General features: G+C 42.4%; 1 protein-coding gene across 1 annotated transcript; it reads left to right on the top strand.

Annotated features, from left to right (window-relative positions):
- Positions 1-371: 371 nt before the first annotated feature.
- On the top strand, positions 372-14,983 carry pi4k2b (phosphatidylinositol 4-kinase type 2 beta). Its single transcript, XM_071904645.2, has 11 exons — positions 372-889; positions 5,740-5,891; positions 6,847-6,927; positions 7,173-7,292; positions 7,780-7,911; positions 8,825-8,978; positions 9,395-9,456; positions 10,799-10,901; positions 11,610-11,743; positions 12,502-12,561; positions 13,504-14,983. Exons 1-11 carry the CDS (start codon positions 535-537, stop codon positions 13,675-13,677), a joined length of 1,527 nt encoding a protein of 508 aa, XP_071760746.1. The 5' UTR covers positions 372-534; the 3' UTR covers positions 13,678-14,983.
- The last annotated feature ends 4,424 nt before the right edge of the window (positions 14,984-19,407 follow it).

Raw genomic sequence — 19,407 nt, 5'->3', positions numbered from 1 at the left:
CTTTTGTTTAACTTTTACTGGTCAGGCATGTTGTGTAGCCTATACAAGTTGCCCTGTTGGATATACAAATATACAACAACTTTTGGTTAATAAATTAATTAAAACGTCAACATGACTAATAGGCATTTTTCCTTATCATTCTGCCACGGCAACAAAAAGTAGGTCTGTGCCACTTGATTTCTTATATAAAACATCAGTTTTAATGAACTACTTTTACTATTATTTCCGACCGAAGGCATTTACATTTCCAACAAGTTCTATTTACGTCTTCCAATTTTCGAAGTAGAAGTTTACGAGGAGCACGCGAAGGCAGCATTAGCCAACAGTGCTCTTATCTTGAGCGCATGCGTGGTCATCCAGGAAGCAGACAAGCTTGACGGATTATGTGGACATTCAGTGGGCGAAAGCAGTCGCTTTCGAATAATTTATTTTGGGTTTATGTACCCGGGGAAAGGGTTAGGTCTTTGTAGAATGGAAGGCTGAAAGCTTCCAGATAAATATTTGTAATTTTATGTTATTCAAAACTAAGCGACAATGATGTCAGAATGCGACCCGAGCGAGACAGAGACCAGCGAGCCGGTGCTAGACACCGGAGCAACAGCGGTGTCTGCGTCGGAGTCCAACTTTCACTCGCCAGACCCCCCAACGGTTTTGTTTGACAGGAACCGGATCGGCCTGGGACTTGGGGCGAACCCCGGGGTCGCCGTTCGTATATCGGACTCTTGTGAAAGCGTCCTGACCGAGCTGGAGACGGACGGTTCCGGGGAAGAGGCGCTGTTGTTACCGTGCTTAGCAGGAAGCTCGTCGTCTCCGCGGGGCGGACGAGAGAAGCGGAGCAGGCGGAACAGACACAGCTCCTCCTCGGATAAAGACACCTTGGCCTCGCCAGGTAAATGTTGGATCACGGCCTTCCACACCTTTCTCATGCCAAGGATCCGCAAATAGATAGGTAATCAGGCCAGGGAACCCACACTGGATGAGATTTTGTCCAGATGAACCACATTTGAGAAGATGTTTGTTTTTGAATGTGGTTTAGTAAAGAAATATATTTAACATGTAGGCTACTGCAGGTGGAGAGGTAAAAGTAGAGTGAAACCTGTGGTCATACTCATCCTTACACATATTGCTATTGTACAAGCCTTCCAAGAGTGAAATAATAGTGAAATCAAACTGTTATTCATTTCACTATGGGGACCCATTGGAACCCCCTCAAAGACCCCTGGAGGTCCTTGGACCTCACGCCACTGTGTTGGACAAACCGCCTGCGATAGGAGTAGCCTAAATAAAAGAATACAATTAATAAAAGTAATACTACTACAATAACTAGTATTTGGCCGTTTACAACAGGAAATTCCCCTATTGGAAATAGACAGTTCTGTGGAAGTTTTAAAGGTGTGTGTGTGTTACAGTTAGGTGATGCAATAGCTCCATGTCATCCTCCATGTGGCTGACGTGAGCTGGGACTTTCACCTGGTGACCCAAGCACTGCATGTAGGGCAATTGGGTCCTACCACATGTGCAATCAACACTATTTGTACATGTTTGTACAGTGTTAATCACACCTTTGTTATGTGTAATTGTCCAGTATTTTCCTTAAGTTTCTTTTAATGTGGGAACTCAAGTGCCCATACAGTGTAAGCAGGTATCACATAAAACTTGGACTGCTACTCACATTAAACAGAATCTATTTTTGTCCATGTATTGCCCATCTGTTGTCACCCTTTGACATATTCATAACAATAGGTGTGTTTAGAGCTATAAAAAGATACAAGGTGGGGATGGAAAAAAAAAAGAAAAGATGATCTAGTCACCATGGAAACGGCACATGTTCTGATTTTACTGCTAATTGGATTTTACCACCACTCCTCCTCCTGCCGCCCACCTCATCCCCCGCAAGACCACTTTAACAGATTTGTGTTTTTCTTTCTGTATTCTGGTCTGTTTCTGTCCGTTGAGATCTAGCCTATTGTTCCAGCATATTCTATCAGGGCCAGTTATCTAGGCCACAGGTAGAGACGGGCTGAGGCTGAAATCACAGGTGTCAGTGTCCCATTTCCTCCATGGCTTTTTAGAATCACAGTGTCCTAGTGTAGCGTAGCAAGGCTGTTCTAGTTCAGTATATCATAAAGCCCTGATTAGCACTGTTGTCTCTGACTCTCTTTCTATGGGAGAATATCATGCCAATCTCCATTGCAGATTCTGCCAGTTAAATGTTACCTTGATTATCATGGGTTCACTGATAAAGTTGACATGCATCTCATCTACCAAGCAGCAGCATTTATTTCAGCAAAATGCCAGCTTTTATAACTGTCTCACCTGTTGTTCTTACATTCTCCTTCCACCAGAAAACACTGTGGCGGCGGGCGGCAGCGAGTAGTGTGAATCAATCTTATGTAAGGTTAAGCAAGCCAGGTAACATTAAACTGCCAGAATCCCCTATGGAGTTCCCTCCCATACAAAGACAATAAGAGACAATGTCATGTTTCAGGGCTAGGAGTCACCGTGCATTCATAGACTCAATGCTGTAGTACTTTAGTCAGTACATTAAAGCTTCAACAAGTAACTCTTCCTCAGGGTATCACTTACACTGATGATATAACTTGTCAAAACAACATTTTTTAAATGTATTGAATCAAGTACTACTGCATTAAAGCTATGAGCTTGCAGCAACTCCTTTTTTAATTTAGAGTTCTGCTTCACTGTGGCCAGGTGCCTTAGTAATAGAGGAGTACATTGTCTTTCTTCTTCCTAGTCCAGTGTTGCACCATCACACACACTATTTACACAGCAGGCATACATTTGCCTTTGTTTTTGTCTTTTTTAATGAGACCTGCAGGGAAATGTTCTTTTTGCTTGCCCGTCTTCCACAGGGAGGTCAAAGGTCAGGGTCTGCTACAGAACAGCACCCCTGGAGCTGGCAGGGATTCAGTGTCTTAAAGCAGCTCCAATTTGACTCAAATGTGGTTTTAACCCAAACTGTCTCTAGTTGATTCTTGTCCCCAGAATTTTATGATTTGATCAACACAGGCCTAGAGCTACATTACAATATAAGATGAACTCCTGCAGACTGATCAACAATATCCTACATGCTAGCTGGCTCTGAGTTCCAAAAAGATTTGTGTGTGTCAGGGCAGACCAGTCATGGTATATAATTTTATAGTAGATATTCATAATAATCTGATGGATAAAATGTAGTACAATGTGTTTATTCAGCTGTCTTTTCTGATAACGGGTGCATGCTTAGAGATTGGACTGTTGATGATCAAAGTCTATGATAATGCCATTGTGTAGTGTGACCGACAGGCAGGATCTCTGTCTGTCTCTCCCTCCCTCCCTCTCACCCTGCAAAAGGCCAGAATGTAAGTGAATACACATACTCTTCAACATCATTTGCACTATACAGGAGTATGGAGTGTGTGTGTGTGTGTGTGTGTGTGTGTGTGTGTGTGTGTGTGTGTGTGTGTGTGTGTCTGTGTGTGTGTGTGTGTGTGTGTGTGTGTGTGTTCGGTCGCATGGTGGCCTTTTGCATATTTAATGTCCATCTCTCAGAGCCGTTGGTCAGTTAATGGGCCCAGTAGAGCTCTCCCACAGTAGGAGGGCAGCTCACTCAGAGCACTAGACTGGCTGACTGCATAGGGGCCTAACACAGGGGAAAGGCATGCTGGGTAATGACTGGCCTTAAGTAAATGCTTGCTGTCCCATTGGGAAGATGTGCAAACTAGGAAATGGGGCAAAGATGGAGCGTCACGTGCGTGAAGCTGAGGGATCACACACTGCCCGGTTCTGTCTTTCAAGACATTTTCCCATTCGTCCAGAACAGTTCACTGTGAACAGTTACAATATAAGTATTCCATTGTTTCTTGTTTCATGGTAGAGAAGCTACAGTTTACATTACAAATGTATTTTGAAGTGACATTATTACAAGGAAAATAATGAGGAAGAATTTTGCATGAGATGTTAACTTTGTTATTGCAGACTTTTGTGTATTGATTGAGGCACATTGCCATTTTATACAAGGTTTATTTCTCCAAATAGAATTGTGTAACAATGTAAAAACAGTGGAGCAAGGGGAATTGGGAATGTCTACTGATGCAAACTATCTACTTGTATAGGAGTTGTTTAAACCAGCTTCTCTTCCGGTTCATTCTCTTTTTCTTCCTATTGGCTGTTGCCAGGATCGTTCTCTGATTTCAGTCTTGGCAAGTCTTGGACTGCTTCACACTACACAAACCCAACCAGACTGCACTACACAAAAAAAAACACATGCTAGAAAAAATATTTGTTGGGCTCCGACTGGTCTTGAGTCATTGGAAGGGCAAAAGTCTCCAGTCTTTGAGCGTGTTCACACTACAAGATAATCTGACCAACTGGGTAGGATGGTCCAGTTGGGCTTAGAATTGGCGTTAAAATCGTCTAGTGTGTCTAGCAGTCTTGTAGTGTGACCTAGGCTTATCAAGTACCAAATGGAGCACAAAGCACAAATGGAGCCTAGTCTAAAATGTCACTATTGTTCCTTGCCTCTAGCAGCAAAGCACGTAGAGTGTTTTCTTTAGCTTTTAGATAGTGGTTTCAGTGGTAACATTACCAGGGTGGTGGCTTTAGGTAAAGAGGATTGAACCATCCCTAAAGGCACACGTCAGCCGATTGGGAAACAAAAGCAATTCTATTGAAACTCCTTCAGAAGCCCTAAGCAAGTAAAGTGAGCACTTGAGCTTGTCCAAACACATTATGCTAGGAATAAATACAAAATATAGCTACTTCTCACATTTGCATGTATGTGGTCACAAGAAGCACATAGGTGGGCTATGGCTGGGAAAACCCTGACGAGTATCCACTGAAGTGCTCTCAAATAAACCGTAGCCTGGATCTAATTTCTAGATATCTCTCTTCCATTCTTCCATCCTCTTCTTCCTGCTTTCTTTTCATTTGCTTCTCTCTCCACCTCCCCTCGAGTGAATTAGTCTCAGAGCTGTCTCTGTTTCTCCTTATCTCTCTGTGACAAATGGCAAGTTGACTGTCCTTCCCTCCTTCTGTCCGTCCTCCCCTCCCTCGCCTCCCTCCTCCCAGCATCCATCCCTTCATCTCTCCCTCCATCCCTCTGTGACTTAGTGTGACTGATGATGAACATATGGAGCCATGCTGTCAGCTGACTGTTCTGCCCTCTGTGGGGAGGAGAAGGTAGAAGATGTGTCATGTCATATGATTGGGCCATACGCTCTGTGTGTTTGTGTGTGTGTGTGTCTTTATCAAAGCTGCAAGGAAGAGGTAGAATGCTTGTCTGTTACTGACTATTTCTCTGCTGCTTCTATTTCTGCTTCTTTCAAGTCTACCCTAAATAAAAAATCCTCTCTACTTCTCTCCTTAAATCTTACTTATTCTTATTTGTTTTTCTTGCATTTGTCTTTTATGTGATCATTGTTGATGATCTAGGAAGTGGAGCTTATTCTTCTGTGGCACACATTAAATGGTAGAGAAATGGCTTGCGACTCTCGTTGAATGCTCCCAACAATTTTATTTAGTTAAATTGACAACGTTTCGATCCCCAGTGCGATCTTTGTCTTCCCCTGATGAAGATCCCACTGGGGATCGAAACGTTGTCATTTTAACTAAATACAATTTTTGGGAGCATGTGCGCAAGGACTAGTAGAAACTTATATGTGCGTACATTAAATGGCCAAAATGTAAATATAAAAATGTCATCTCTTTTCTTCCTGTTCTCTCATCCCCTTCCCCTTCTAGGTACCAACAGTGGGGACTTCAACCATTTCCCTGAAGATCCCGAGTTTGCAGACATCATCCAAACGGCGGAACAGGCTATTGAGAACGGCGTCTTCCCAGAGAGGATTTCCCAGGGTTCCAGTGGGAGCTACTTTGTCAAAGACCCCAAAGGGGTGAGGAGAGGATAGAGGGATGGAGTGGAGCAAATGAAGGGTGGGAGAGGAGGAAGCAGCACAGAGTGAACTTGAGAGGAGACTATGATGACGGGATATTTTGAACCTTTTTTTACCAGGCTAGGTGACTAAGAATACATTCATATGTGTGGGAGTACTTGCAGGGGGAGGGGAGGGTATTACACATTCATATAGTCACATCTTGGAGCTGCCAATGACGACACCACTTCTAGACTGAGTGGCTTCGCTGTAGCAGTCGGGGGTTCAGTTCCTTGTTCAAAGAAACTCCCATAGTAGTTATGAGAGTGGCGAGAGCATTACTCATTCACTTCCCCCTTCCCAGGCAGTCCACGAATTCAAACCAGCGATTCAAGACACCAACGTTCCCGTCTCAAGCCTGCTCCTCTAATATTTAGGATACTCAAAGCCTACAAAGTGGTTCTGGAAGGAGTGAAGACAAGGTGGGGCGTTAGGTAGAGTACAGGAGGAAGGATCTGAGGTGGGAGGGCTGTCACTGAATAATGCAGCCAGTGATGCCCCCATTGATAACAGATAACCAGTGTATGCGATTAGCATCACATTAGCAAGCTCAGTGTACACTGCTGGGAAAGGACATTGATCTCTGTTTGGCTTGTTAGCAGCATGTCTCTCACTTGTCATTTCTTGCCTTATCTATCTATTCTAACTGTAAAATCTCTTCTCTTATCTTTCTTTTCTTCTTCTCACCCGTGGTTCTTTCATCATTCTCTTTTAATGCTTTCTTCATGCTATTCCATCTTTAATTCACTCATTCCATCCTTGCACCATCTTTTTTTCATCAGAAGCTGAATAGGTCTCGCTCCACTTGCTCATTGTAAGAGCTGGCACAGTTAAAACAGTTTCTACTTCCTTGTTCTCTAAATGGGTCATTTTTTTGTGTTAACTGGCCGTCTGTCCTTGTCCTCTCTCTCTATAGAAAATCATTGGCGTTTTCAAACCAAAGTCAGAGGAACCTTATGGTCACCTGAACCCCAAATGGACCAAATACTTTCACAAGGTACACTGCGTCACGTGTTGTATCCATCTGTAAACAGAATTAAGGAAACAGAGAAATATCACCAAGAATACAACCCAATGAAATAATTTAACTTTACCTGGTTTCCCTTTCTCTCTTCCCCTCTCTTTCTCCATTTCTCCATCTTGACTCATCTTAACACCCCCCCTCCCCCCCAAACTCCCTCCCTTCCCCGTTGTCTGTTCTCTCCCTCTGTATCCCCTCCATGTCCTTGCCTCCCTCATTAGCTGTGCTGTCCGTGTTGTTTTGGCCGAGGCTGCTTGTTGCCTAACCAGGGCTACCTCTCAGAGGCTGCTGCCTCACTGGTTGATACCAAGCTGGGCCTGGGAGTGGTGCCGAAAACCAAGGTGGGGCTCTGTGTGCGTGCACATGTCCTGTGTGTGTGGGTGTATGCGTGTGTGTGTATGTGGGTGTTGCAATATGAAGTATCTCAAATTACAACAGGCAATCAAACTGTGCTTGAAATCAAAGTGGTTTGAATTCTTTTAAATGTAATCAAATAGAATATTCATGTGATTCAGTGTGAAGGAATAAATTTATCTGGATCTAGATAATTCATTTTGGTTCTTAGATTCCATTTCACTCCTGGGTCCATTCCAGGATCAGTTGCAGTAGGAGTTTAAGAATGGCTCTTATTTGGATACTTCTATCATAATATATTGTCAATTTTGCTGTATTGACAATTATAATTGTTTTTTTGTTTTATGGGGGTAGTATCGGGGGGTGGCAGAGCAACAAGGCTATGGGGGAAAATTTCTAGCTGGGTTAGGGGGGCAACTAAATGAATTTAAAGGAAACACTGATTCAATCTGAGTGTTCTTCCCTCTGTATCAGGTAGTTTATCTGGCCAGTGAGACGTTTCACTACAGCGCTATTGACCGAGCCAAGTCCAGGGGGAAGAAGTACGCCTTAGAGAAGGTCCCCAAGGTGGGACGACGCTTCCACAGAGTGGGCCTGCCACCTAAGGTAACCGAGAATGGCACTCCTCCAGGATCAAATGCCACCACCTTTTGTTTGTTTTGTATAAGCCCTGCCTGAGTAGTGTAGGCAGGGAAAGTCAGTTTTGCATTTTAAATGACCACTTAAAACACACACAGGGTTTTGTATCATTTGTTTTTGCCTATTTTATTCTCATGGTATTTGCCTTTATTATTTTTCTCTTATGTTGTTTTCCATTCCAGTTTGACCTATTTATTTATCTTGTTGGCTTTTATTTACTTTATTGCTTACCATTTTGAGAAGTGCTATATAAATAGTTTGATAATAATAATAATTTCCTTCTGGCCCTGTGGCCTTTCTGTGCAACCGTCCATTTCTTGGGATGTTGAATTTGTAGCCTTTTCCCTGGCGTACATTTTTGTGCTCCCTAAAAAGACAGGTTTATTCAAACATGTAGGTCAGGAAGCGTAAATGCCACCTCTGCTTGAATTGATGTATCCTTTTTTCAGGGTCTTTCAAACAATTAATGGATATTCTTATCTTATTTCTAGTATAGCGCTCTATCCTCACTTCTGGCACCAGTCTCACTCTTCAAGCAGTTGTATAATGACATATGGTGCAGTTCCCTATCTCATCTGACATAATTTTAATGAAACCCTTTATCTGTGTAGATTTCGTTCCACGCTGTGAAAACACGGCTGTAAAAACGTTACGAGGAAGTAGTTTCAGGAAGTTAGCACCCATCCTGTTTGAACTGTCACACACTGTTGCCTTTGGGCCCATCAACATTAGGCCTGTACGATTTTTACATATCATATCACATCATTACCATATAAACAAATTACGTACATTCTGAAGGTGGAATACTGCAGTGCGATGCTTGCCTATGTCTAAGTGATGTATGCTTCAGGCGTGACATATCATGTCTGTCTGTTTCCAGGTGGGCTCGTTCCAGCTGTTCGTGGAGGGTTACCACGAAGCGGACTATTGGCTGAGACGCTTTGAAGCAGAACCTCTGCCAGAGAACATCAGGAAGCAGCTGCAGTCACAGTTTGAGAGGCTGGTGGTTTTGGACTATGTTATCAGAAACACAGGTGTGTGTGTGTGTGTGTGTGTGTGTGTGTGTGTGGTTGTGTGTGTTCATTCCCAGGGTGTGCCTTTGTGTTTATTATTTCAAGGCAGTGTATACTGCATTTAGACACAGCATTGTATAACAGTCCAAAAGCCCAACTTTGTAACTTTCATGTACAGTTTCAGAAATATTACTTATATTATTACTGTGTTATCATTATTGTGCTTAGAGGTAAAAATGCCTCTCAGGTGTATTAGGCACCTTTTACCTAAATCATTGCTGGTAACTTCTTATTTTGCTTGGTGGCCATTCACTGGTATTTTCACCAGTACTCTTTTCTTTTTTTTCTCTCTGTCATTTCATGGTGGCAGGTTGAGATTATGGACTTATTTCCTCTACACTCTTTCTCCACCTTCTCTTTCTCTTTCACTTCCTCAGACCGAGGGAATGACAACTGGTTGATCAAGTATGAGAAGCCGGGAGAAGGAGAGGGAGAAAAGGTGCGATTGAATCAACACACTCACACACTCTGCATGTTTGCCCTGTTTGCATTAGTTGTAGGCTACAGGTCATGTTAGTTTGGGTCTGCAAGGAGAGTTGACCACTATATAAATTTGGTACCCTGTGTGAGTCGTTACATGTTGAGTCTCTGCCAGTACCGAGTACAAAGTGCAGTGTAAAAAAAAAAAAAAACTTTGTAAGTAAAGCTCGAATCAATCTAGTGCGCACTCAGACTTAGCAGTGACATGTGAACTCCACATGTCTATAGCGAAACTAATCGCAGTCACATCTTTCAAGCAAACCACGAGGCGTTCACATACCTTGTTGTAGAGTAGCGTGTTGAGACGGCAAACTATAGCGTGGTTCCTAATGTTCCACTTAATGGCAAAGGCCCACATTTTCCACCATTGAGAGGGGCTGGTCATCCAGTGCAATAAACTTGATAATCCTGTCTGTTATTTATTTATTTATTTATTTATTTATTTATTTATTTTAGCTTTTTTGCTGTTGTGGGGTAATTATCTCATTTTTTTAAGCGCATCCTCTAATGTTTGGCTGCCCAGACCTCTTCTGAGCTACTATCTGTGAGAACTGATGGTGTTTCTTCGTTTCTTCTGGTTAAATTGGTAGTACTATAATTAGCTCTGCTGCTGTCACCCCTCCAAACACTTGCATTGCAAACATTACAATCAGCTGTGTGACTGCTTTTGCTCTCTATAAAGGTTTAAAATAATTCCAGACTGCAGACACGACTGCTAGCCAGCTGCTTTCAAACCATGCCCCGCACTGCTGTAAGTGGTGGATGATGTTTGTTTATCGCAAATACTTTTTTACATCAATTTGCATAAATGGATCAGAGGGGGAAATAAATACATAAAATGGAGCAGAGGTTGATCAAACAACCTGTAGCCAATACCGATGCATCAAAATTGGCTGGGATCGGATCCAACTGTGATGCTGGATATTGGATTGGTGCATCCCTATCTGTCTCCCATTATAGACACACACACACACACACTCTCATACACTTAATCCTCTCACTCACACACAGGACACAGGGGGGCCCACATTGGCAGACAATGCCTCTCTTGCATATTGCAGAACTGGAACAAACTAGTGCCCCAATGACCTTTCTACTGTAGTTACATAGCAACCAGAACACTATCTGACTACCTATCAACAATTTGTCATTTATTGATAAATGAGCAAAGGTTGTCATCTATCTGTCCAATTGATCAACCCTTTGGACAGTGATCAATAACTCTGTGGTCATTGGTCATCAATCTTTCAGTCAGTTATTGGTGATGACTAATTCAGATCCTCTCCCTCGCCTCGCTGTAGGACACGGAGTGGCCGGAGAACAGTCCAGACTCCTGCATCAAGATTGCAGCCATTGACAACGGCCTGGCCTTCCCCTTCAAACACCCTGATGAATGGAGAGCCTGTATGTTGGTGCTGATTCTGTAAAGACTAGCATGGGGAAATAGTTAATTCTCTCTTTCTCCTGCTCTGTTTCTTTTTCTCTTTCTCACTCTATTTTTCACATGTTTTCTCTCTTTCTGTCCCTTTCTCTCTCTCTCTTTCTCTCTCTCTCTATATATAAATATATATATATATATATTTGTTAACCTGTCTCTTTTTCTGTCTTTTGCTTGTGTGCTTGACTAGACTAGTGATTCTCAACCTTTTTCATATCAAGTCTCTCGGACCCAAACTGAGAATATTTTTGTTGTTAGATGTAATTTTGTCCAGAATTCCATGACTGTCTGTATTGTAGGTAGAGAGTTAACAGTGAAACTATGACCAAAATAGTATTTTTTCTACATTCCATAATTGTGTTAACTTCTTGTAAATAAAATAATGGTGAAGTTTAATAATTCATTAATTAGTGGTCTGGTGGTCCCCAGACCCCATGTTGAGAACCACTGGACTAGACTACTTGACTAGAGCCTGTACATATTGACTCCTCTCCCTCTGCACCTTTTCTCTCTCCGTCTCATCATGCTGTCATAATAAACAGGTGTGACAGAGCAAGGCTGTCACACCTGTTTACTGCAATGGCAAGAAAAGGCTGTTTATTGTAGTACAGTGCCATTACAGTGTGTTGTGAGCTCATGGAAAACTGCGCTGATGTGATCCGTCCTTCCATCAGACCCGTTCCACTGGGCGTGGCTCCCCCAGGCTAAGGTGGCCTTTTCCCAGGAGACCAGGGACCTGGTGCTGTCCCGCCTGTCTGATATGAACTTTGTCCAGGACCTTTGTGAGGATCTCTACGAGATGTTCAAGGTATAGGCCACCTCACAACTTTCCTGCTCTCTACCTTCTTTCTCTGTCCGCAGAGATTTTAATTAGATTCTTTAATAGCCAAGCCGACATGCTGTCTGGCACACGGTACTCAAGTTTCCAGTCGTGGGGATTTACCCGGCAGGAATGGGGCTTCTCAGCTGTTTGTCTGTTAGAGGTAGATAAGGGAGGTGTAATACAAGGGAAGTAGTGTTATTCTGTTTAGGTACAAGTCATTATATACTCCTAGGCTATCATTATTGGTTGTAAGTTTGCTATTATTTTTTGATTATTTGCCATTTTTTGTGTCACTGTCATTGAGTACTCTCTCTCTTGCTCTCTCTCTCTCTTGTGTTGGTCACTATATTTGCCAGCCAATCTTGCTCTTTTCTCCTTGTCTTTCTTTCTTTCTTGGACACTCTCTCCTTCCATCTGCTCTGTCTTGCATTCCTCCACCAAACATATCACATGTTTAAAGAATGTCGCAGTGGTGCTCTGCCACCCAGCAGGCCATAGCCATCTACCCCAACTACAGTGTGATTTCTCAGGCAAAATACCGTTTTACAGGGATGTGATCCGGGAACACAAAACAGCAGGAAAAAGGCAGATAGTCTAATCTTCCACTAGAAATGAATCGGCTGTTTTATGTCCAAAAACTGTTTCTGAAATAACCTACTTTTAACTGTAGTGAGTGACGTGGGACACCAGCTAAATAAAAGTGAGACACAAAAAAGTATTAATCTGTTTCTTTTTTTCTTCAGACGGATAAAGGCTTTGACAAAACCATGTTTGAGAGACAGATGTCGGTTATGAGGGGGCAGGTGAGTTGAAAGCCCGTTTTCTTTTAGACTCTAAATTGAGCATTTTGACTCTTTGTTATTCCTGCCAGTCTCTACCTTTTTTCTCTTTCTCCTTTATCTCCTATTTTGTTTTTTCTGACTCATGCTTTCCTTTTATATCCTCCTCTCTACCTCGCTCTCCCTTCTCTCTCTCTCTCTCTCTCTCTCTCTCTCTCTCTCTCTCTCTCTCTCTCTCTCTCTCTCTCTCTCTCTCTCTCTCTCCTGCGTGCCCCACTTTGTCATTTCTATTATTTGCTCTGTACCTGTTTTCTCCACACATCTCACCTCTCCTCACCCTGACTCCTACCCTACCGTGCTCTCCATTTACCTCTCCTTCCCTCTGGCTCTCTCCCCTCTTTGACCAAGATTATGCCTCGTTCATGCTTTCTGTTTGGCTTGACCTTTCATGACGAGTGCGTGCATGAAAACTCCCGTACTTCAACTATGACATGGATGCTCACGTTACAATGTTCAAAGGAAGACAACGGCAGACAATTTCTTCCATATTATAAGGTTCTGTTTTGACCTGGCTGCTATCCAGGGTTGTCCTCCTTTTAAACTTGTCATGTTCCATTTTACAAGATATTGCCCTTTAATGCCATGTGGATGTCTTTATAGTCCCTTGAGAAAGAATCAGGTATTTTCAGACCTCCTCTGATAGTCCCTCTTCAAATTCTCCAATTTGAAAATACCACACAGGTAAATATGGAACTAAAAACCCCTACATTCAGCAAATCCTGGATGGAGGCGTGTCGACATAGATGTGGTGCCGCCCATGTTGTTTCCAATTTCATATGGTGGACAACCTCGCACACAACTCTCAAATGCAGCCAATGCTCCCAGTTGTTTTGAATGAAGAATATTTTACTTCTCTTATACCCTGCAACGCTTATTCTGTCTCACCTTATCCCTGCTCACCCCCAGGTGTTGAACCTGAGCCAGGCGCTGAAAGACGGGAAGAGCCCCATCCAGCTGGTGCAGATGCCCCGGGTGGTGGTGGAGCGCAGCCGCTCAGGCGGCCAGGGCCGCGTCGTCACACTAGGCAACGCCTTCACACAAACCTTCCACTGCAAGCGCCCTTTCTTCTCCTCCTGGTAGACGGAGAAGGGGGAGGAGGGGAGTGGAGAAGAGGAGAAATCTTTCACCCATCACTTCTTCTGCAGCAGCTCCTTCTTGTCCTACTGTCAGGAAGCGAGCAGGAAAGAAGATGAGGGGGAAGATAAGAATATCACACTGGAAACTGCTCATATTTCAGCTTGCAAGAGAGGAAGGGGGAGGTAGTCATGGATGATGGAGAGTAAGACGGCATGGTAGAAGAATAAAGGTTCTGAGAAAATAATGGGCTTAAGATCTTTCCTCTTTTTGTGCAGAGCAGAGAGTGTAGAGAGGCATGATGGGAAGAGGGAGCTGGAGAGATTGGCATACCAGTGTCTTTTAGAGACCTTGGGGTTGTGTGTGTGGTTACCATGGTGACTTGATTGGAAGATCGGCTTTTCCACAGACGTGGGCTTTGTTTATTGTTAGGAGGCAGAAAAGGAGGGTTTTCTTTTACCCACCGAAGTACCTTCTAAAGCCTCTTGCAATGTCTCTTCATGAGGCCAACGGCCAAAGAACAAGCACTCCACCATCTATACTAACAGATCAGGGGTCTGAAAGTATTTGAGAGTCTTTGAGAAGTCTTAAGGACTGGTTTCACAGATCTCCCTAGAAACTGAAATTTTGTCTAGGATAAGGTTACTCCTGGGAGAGAGTCCTTAAATATTTGTTTTGCCTTGTCAGGATTGCTTGCTGAAATAGGTGTGCACTTGCACTGCTGGAAGTATTTTACTAGTTTCACACACCAGGCAAACTAAGTCAGCTCATTTGAAAGGATTCAAACTGTTCTTTGACCCAGTGTTAGTTTTCAAAACCACACCTGTCCATCAAACACAAACCCAGTGTCTTCAACTCTCACTACTGCCAAAATATTTTCAAGAAGAGAATATTGTTAAAACTTGAACACAAAATTGAGGGGGGGAGGAAAAAAAAACCAGATTTCACGTGTTGCTTGAATGTAACCTGTTTACGGTTTCTACACAGATTCTTGCTCCTTAACATTTCAATACGAGGGAATGCTGTCAAAAATGGGATTTTCTCGTAACGATGAATGTATTTGTTTGACATGTATTTAATTGCTGGCAAGCTGCTTGCTCTTGAACCTTGTGGCATGGGGGAAGGGAACTTGTCCTTCCCCTTTACAATGCAGTATATGAGGAAAAAAAGTAATTGAGGACAATATAGCACACTTGCTCAATGCCGTTTGGTTTTATGTATGCATCTTGAAATTTTTATTCCAACTTGATGATTGTATGAGTAAAGTTGTATATTTAACAGATGAAAAATAAAATTTGGGAAATATAAACTCTTTGTTTGGTCAAAGTTTAAAGTATGTCTCATGATAAGCATATGTTACAGCTCTAGAAATAAGAGACAGATAAAATTTGAGTAACTGCTGAGGGAAAGCACATGTGAGTGGATAGTGAGGATTACAACTGTGTACATTGTTCGGTCTTTAAACAGCCTCTGTAGATATTGATAATGGTGTGTTCAGCAGAGCAGAGCGACTTGATGAGACAGCACAGCTACAGCTGTGTGGGTTCTCATAGAGCTGTGGCAAGGCCATTCAACTTAGACCTAATGATTAACTAACTAATGACAGGTAGGCTGCAATGCCCCGGGCCAAGGTGAGCTATTTATAACTGTTGAAAAGAGAAAGCAGACTGAACAGCCTGTACCTTCCGCATAGTGTGGGAATTTAGAAAGCAACTCTGTGCATCTGTTTGTGTTGAGGGGGAAATAATAAATAAGACTGGAATCAATAGAGAATATGTGCAACTAAATCTGAATGTGTTCATCTGTATGGCATAAGAACATATACATCCTTTCACCTGAACACATTTTGGTTCTCATTTATTTACCACTGTGATTATATTAACAGACTTTAAAAACATTGTGGATAGAAGAGATCAAAACAGCAAAGCAATACAGACTACTAGTAAATGCTGGATTCCTGCTGCAGTGCCTGTTGTGTTTGATTTTGTATTCAAAAAGCCTTTTTGTGTAGGAGTACCACCCAGGGACCGCTTTTACCTATTTCCTTGAAGTTATAATGAAACCTTATCAGTGATTCTAGCTCAGCACTCCTATTTGGCGAGTCTCAGTAAATGCAGACTACGTATCGTGTATCTGCAGTGCGTCCTCGGTCTCCTGTGATGTAATGGTCCTTCTTGTCCTGAAGGGAGGAAACTCCTTGTTGTTTACCCAGGATTCAGTCTCATTCAGGCTGGCTTGGCTTGCCTAACTCTTATATCCTTTATGTGCAAAGAGGGGATTTGGGGAGCAATGCCAACACCCTTCAGCATCGTCCATAGAGCTGGGCATCGTTGCCATGGTGACATCATGGAAACACTATGGTAACCAAGGATCTTGTAGGCCTAATCCTGCAAAGAAAGTAGTAAGAGCATAGATTAGTAACAATACTTAACAAACCCTTCATTGATGGCCAGACAGTCAACATAATGCTTCTATCTTGGTTGCAATGGAGAGATTCACATCCATACAATTTATGGTGCTGTTAATACTGTTGCTGGTTTTAATGGGGGGCGTTGATGGGCAGAGGTTGTGGTGTACACTGGGGTAGTCACAGTCATATACATAAATTACCTCCCCTAATTAGGCTATCTCTCCTCATCTATATTCAAAAGAACGTGTATATACACACTCGCATCCATACACTACCAGTCAAAAGTTTGGACACACCACATTTTTCTTTATTTTTGCTATTTTCCATGTTTTAAAATAAGATACCACAACTATGAAATAACACAAATGGAATTGTGCAGTGACCACAAAAATCAAAACTATCTTAGATTTGAGATTCTTTAAAGTAGAAAGGCAAAGGCTTTGGAAAGAAATTCATACATAGGCATCAACTTCACTATTTATATTTGTCTAAGAAACAAATTTCAAGCATTTAAGCATAAGCCTTTAGATCAAAATGGCTTTAAGATAATGAAAAACGTAGTGCATTCAATCAGGTGTGTCCAAACATTTGACTGGTAGTGTACTTCTTTCGCAGTGTGCTCCTCCCCAGCCACGACAGCTGAAGCTGCGGAGCGTCAGCACACACACTTGGCTCCTCATCATCGTTATCATCAGTAACTAAGACAACAACCATATGAGGCCCAGGCCCTGACCCCGGGCGAACGCTGACACTGTGTTCCATGACGCAGTACAGTGCCTTGGCCAATCACACAGACTGAACACGGTATGTGGTTTGGCTCCGTAGATCACCATGGCAACCCGGGCGAGTCCTGCGTCAAGGTCAAAGTTTGGGATGGCAGATTTAACAAATTCTCTGGTGAGGTGGAAGTCACCGCGGGAAATTGCAGCAGAGGAGTCCAACACAAACACCGGCTCCAAAGACTTGCTGTAGGGTGGGGAGAGTGTGTGTGTGTGTGTGTGTGTGTGTGTGAGAGAGAGAGAGAGAGAGAGAGAGAGAGAGATAAGTGAGAGACACAAGACGGCAGGTGATGACGTCTTAGGACAGATGTTAACACAGCCAATTCAGCTTTTATTTATTAACACCTGTGTAGCTCCTTTAGTGCACACACACATACATATACTGTGTGAAGTATATAAGCCTGTTAAATGAAAGACAGGACAATATAAATAGCCCTTTTTCATGCTGTATAATTATCATTGGCAAAAAAAAGACTACAAAAGTGAAAAAGCTCTGTGGCATTTGTCAAATGAGTTTTCTGACTGTGCTGGGCAGGCAAATTAAAGATTTCTTTGTTCCCATCTGGTGAAGTGAAGCCACAGACCTGGGCTGCATTCAGATCCACATCACCATGTTATCTTTCCTTGATGTCTTCCCTTCACTGAGCCCCCTAGTGACGAGATGTCTGACGTACAACAAGTACACCCTTGTGATTCTCAGCAAGGGAAGAAAGGCAAGGGATCAACACAAGTCAAAACTGAACAGCCCCCTAAATTTATACACAGATTTCTACATTCAGTCCTTTCTCATCTCTTAATCTCTCTGTACTTTGTTGATGTGTGAAGCCGGTGGTACCACGGTGTTGGTTTGCCCTGAAGCCCAGTGGACAGAGACAGCTGTATTTGTCCACACTTTCTGTTATGCATGTCCTTCCATTTAGACAGGGGCTGGATTCATATGGGTCTGCAAGAAAGAAGGGAAGAGAGAGGTGGGAGGCAGATAGGAGTTTGAAAGTGTTATGATTGGTTCAATCAGGCGACCAATCAAAAAAGAGAGGAGGCGGGCCAATTTGAAACTCAAGCAGGACCTTGATGGGCAGAGCTGGCATTGTCAAAAACAGAGGTAAGTTAGCTAAGACAAATGTTTTTTATTTGTAGGTATTTCATTCACAATTGATTAACTTTCCTGTTAAATAGAAAGAGACAAGTGCTCAGGCGTAACAGTTTGCTGACTATGTAAACAAGATTTATTTAGAGTAGGCCATAAGATTCATGCCTGTTCTGGGGGCAGATTTATTTACAGTAGGTTATAAAACTCATGTTTGTTCTGAGGGCAGATTTATTATTTATTATGGTTGCCATGGTATTCCCATAGTGTGAACAGATTCTGGACTCCACTCACCACCCTGAGTTCAAAGTTCAAACACAGAGGAGGTTTCTCTTGTCCAATTTTGACATTTCATCCCAAGGCTGCCTTTTAACTTTTCCTGAAATCACAGATAGCAGCTTTCAAACAAAAACTCTGCCTGCCTCAATGCTGCCCCCCTCTGGGACAGGAGAAAGGAGAACACAGGCGGGACATTGGTAGGAAACTGGGCTGTATTTCAATGCTTCATTGAGAATTATCATGATTAACTAGGAAGTGGAGTTTTTTTTACTCATTTCAGAAAGCTTTTAGAGGAACTACAGTTTATATTGTTCACAATCCCAATAATGCATAACAATGCACTGTACTGGAAGCATTTAGAAGTTTTCAATGTCTTAAATATTTTGAAAGGATTCAACTATCAGTTTCCACTTTTAGTTGTAGAGCATACATTTTGAATTACAGCTATATAAGGTAACAGTGATGCAGTGAAGCTGGTAAGAGGTGTCCTTACCTAAAATAAATACTCTTCATCGCCTCTTTGGCCTCTGGAGCTGAACTGTGTCACACACACATACAACTGGGAATGAAAGCAGATCATGGTGTGACATAAAGCAACCTCTACAAGTAATTAATACCAACTAAAGAAATCATTTTACAATAGAATAATAATAACTACCAAGTACTCTATGGTCTGACAGTAGCTTTGCTGTGGGTGAGATGTGCACTTGGAAATGTGAAACCCCAGAGAAGCAAAGCACTATGCACTCTCTCTCTCTAAACAGACATTTCATCTCACTGAGACTAATCTCAGTAAATGACTGTGACATGAAACAGAAAATGCACCCTGTCACAACTGATATCCAGAACATCCCAGTTTGTTGGCAAAGTGTTTTGCACGCTCAAAGCTGCAGATAAAGATAAAACAGAAATGAGGAGTGAAGGAATAGCAGAGCAATGTCAGTAAATCTAGGCTTGTGTGCCTTAAACATGACTTCTGTGTACTTCCAAAACCTGTATCTTCAATGTTGCCTGTTTTCATGAAAAATGTTGGGATGAAATGAATGCAATATCCGGACAAATGCTAACATAAAGTAAAGAATCCATGGGTGTCAGTCAGGAAAATCAACCAGTTCTGAGTTAACTTTTTGGAGATACATTTTTTGATAGGCCATTTGAACACCTTAAATTACCATGAGTGC

The sequence above is a fragment of the Centroberyx gerrardi genome, chromosome 3 (assembly GCF_048128805.1).
Source record: "Centroberyx gerrardi isolate f3 chromosome 3, fCenGer3.hap1.cur.20231027, whole genome shotgun sequence".
Taxonomy (NCBI): Eukaryota; Metazoa; Chordata; class Actinopteri; order Beryciformes; family Berycidae; genus Centroberyx; species Centroberyx gerrardi.
The sequence above is the reverse complement of the archived record's forward strand: the minus strand, read 5'-3'. Positions and strand labels throughout refer to the sequence as shown.

Bases quoted from the DNA above. Each gene is read 5' to 3' on its own strand.
- pi4k2b (XM_071904645.2), top strand. From the start codon at position 535: ATGATGTCAGAATGCGACCCGAGCGAGACAGAGACCAGCGAGCCGGTG. The intron at 7,912-8,824 runs GTAACCGAGAAT...GTCTGTTTCCAG, and splicing joins GAGTGGGCCTGCCACCTAAG to GTGGGCTCGTTCCAGCTGTT. The intron at 8,979-9,394 runs GTGTGTGTGTGT...TCACTTCCTCAG, and splicing joins CTATGTTATCAGAAACACAG to ACCGAGGGAATGACAACTGG.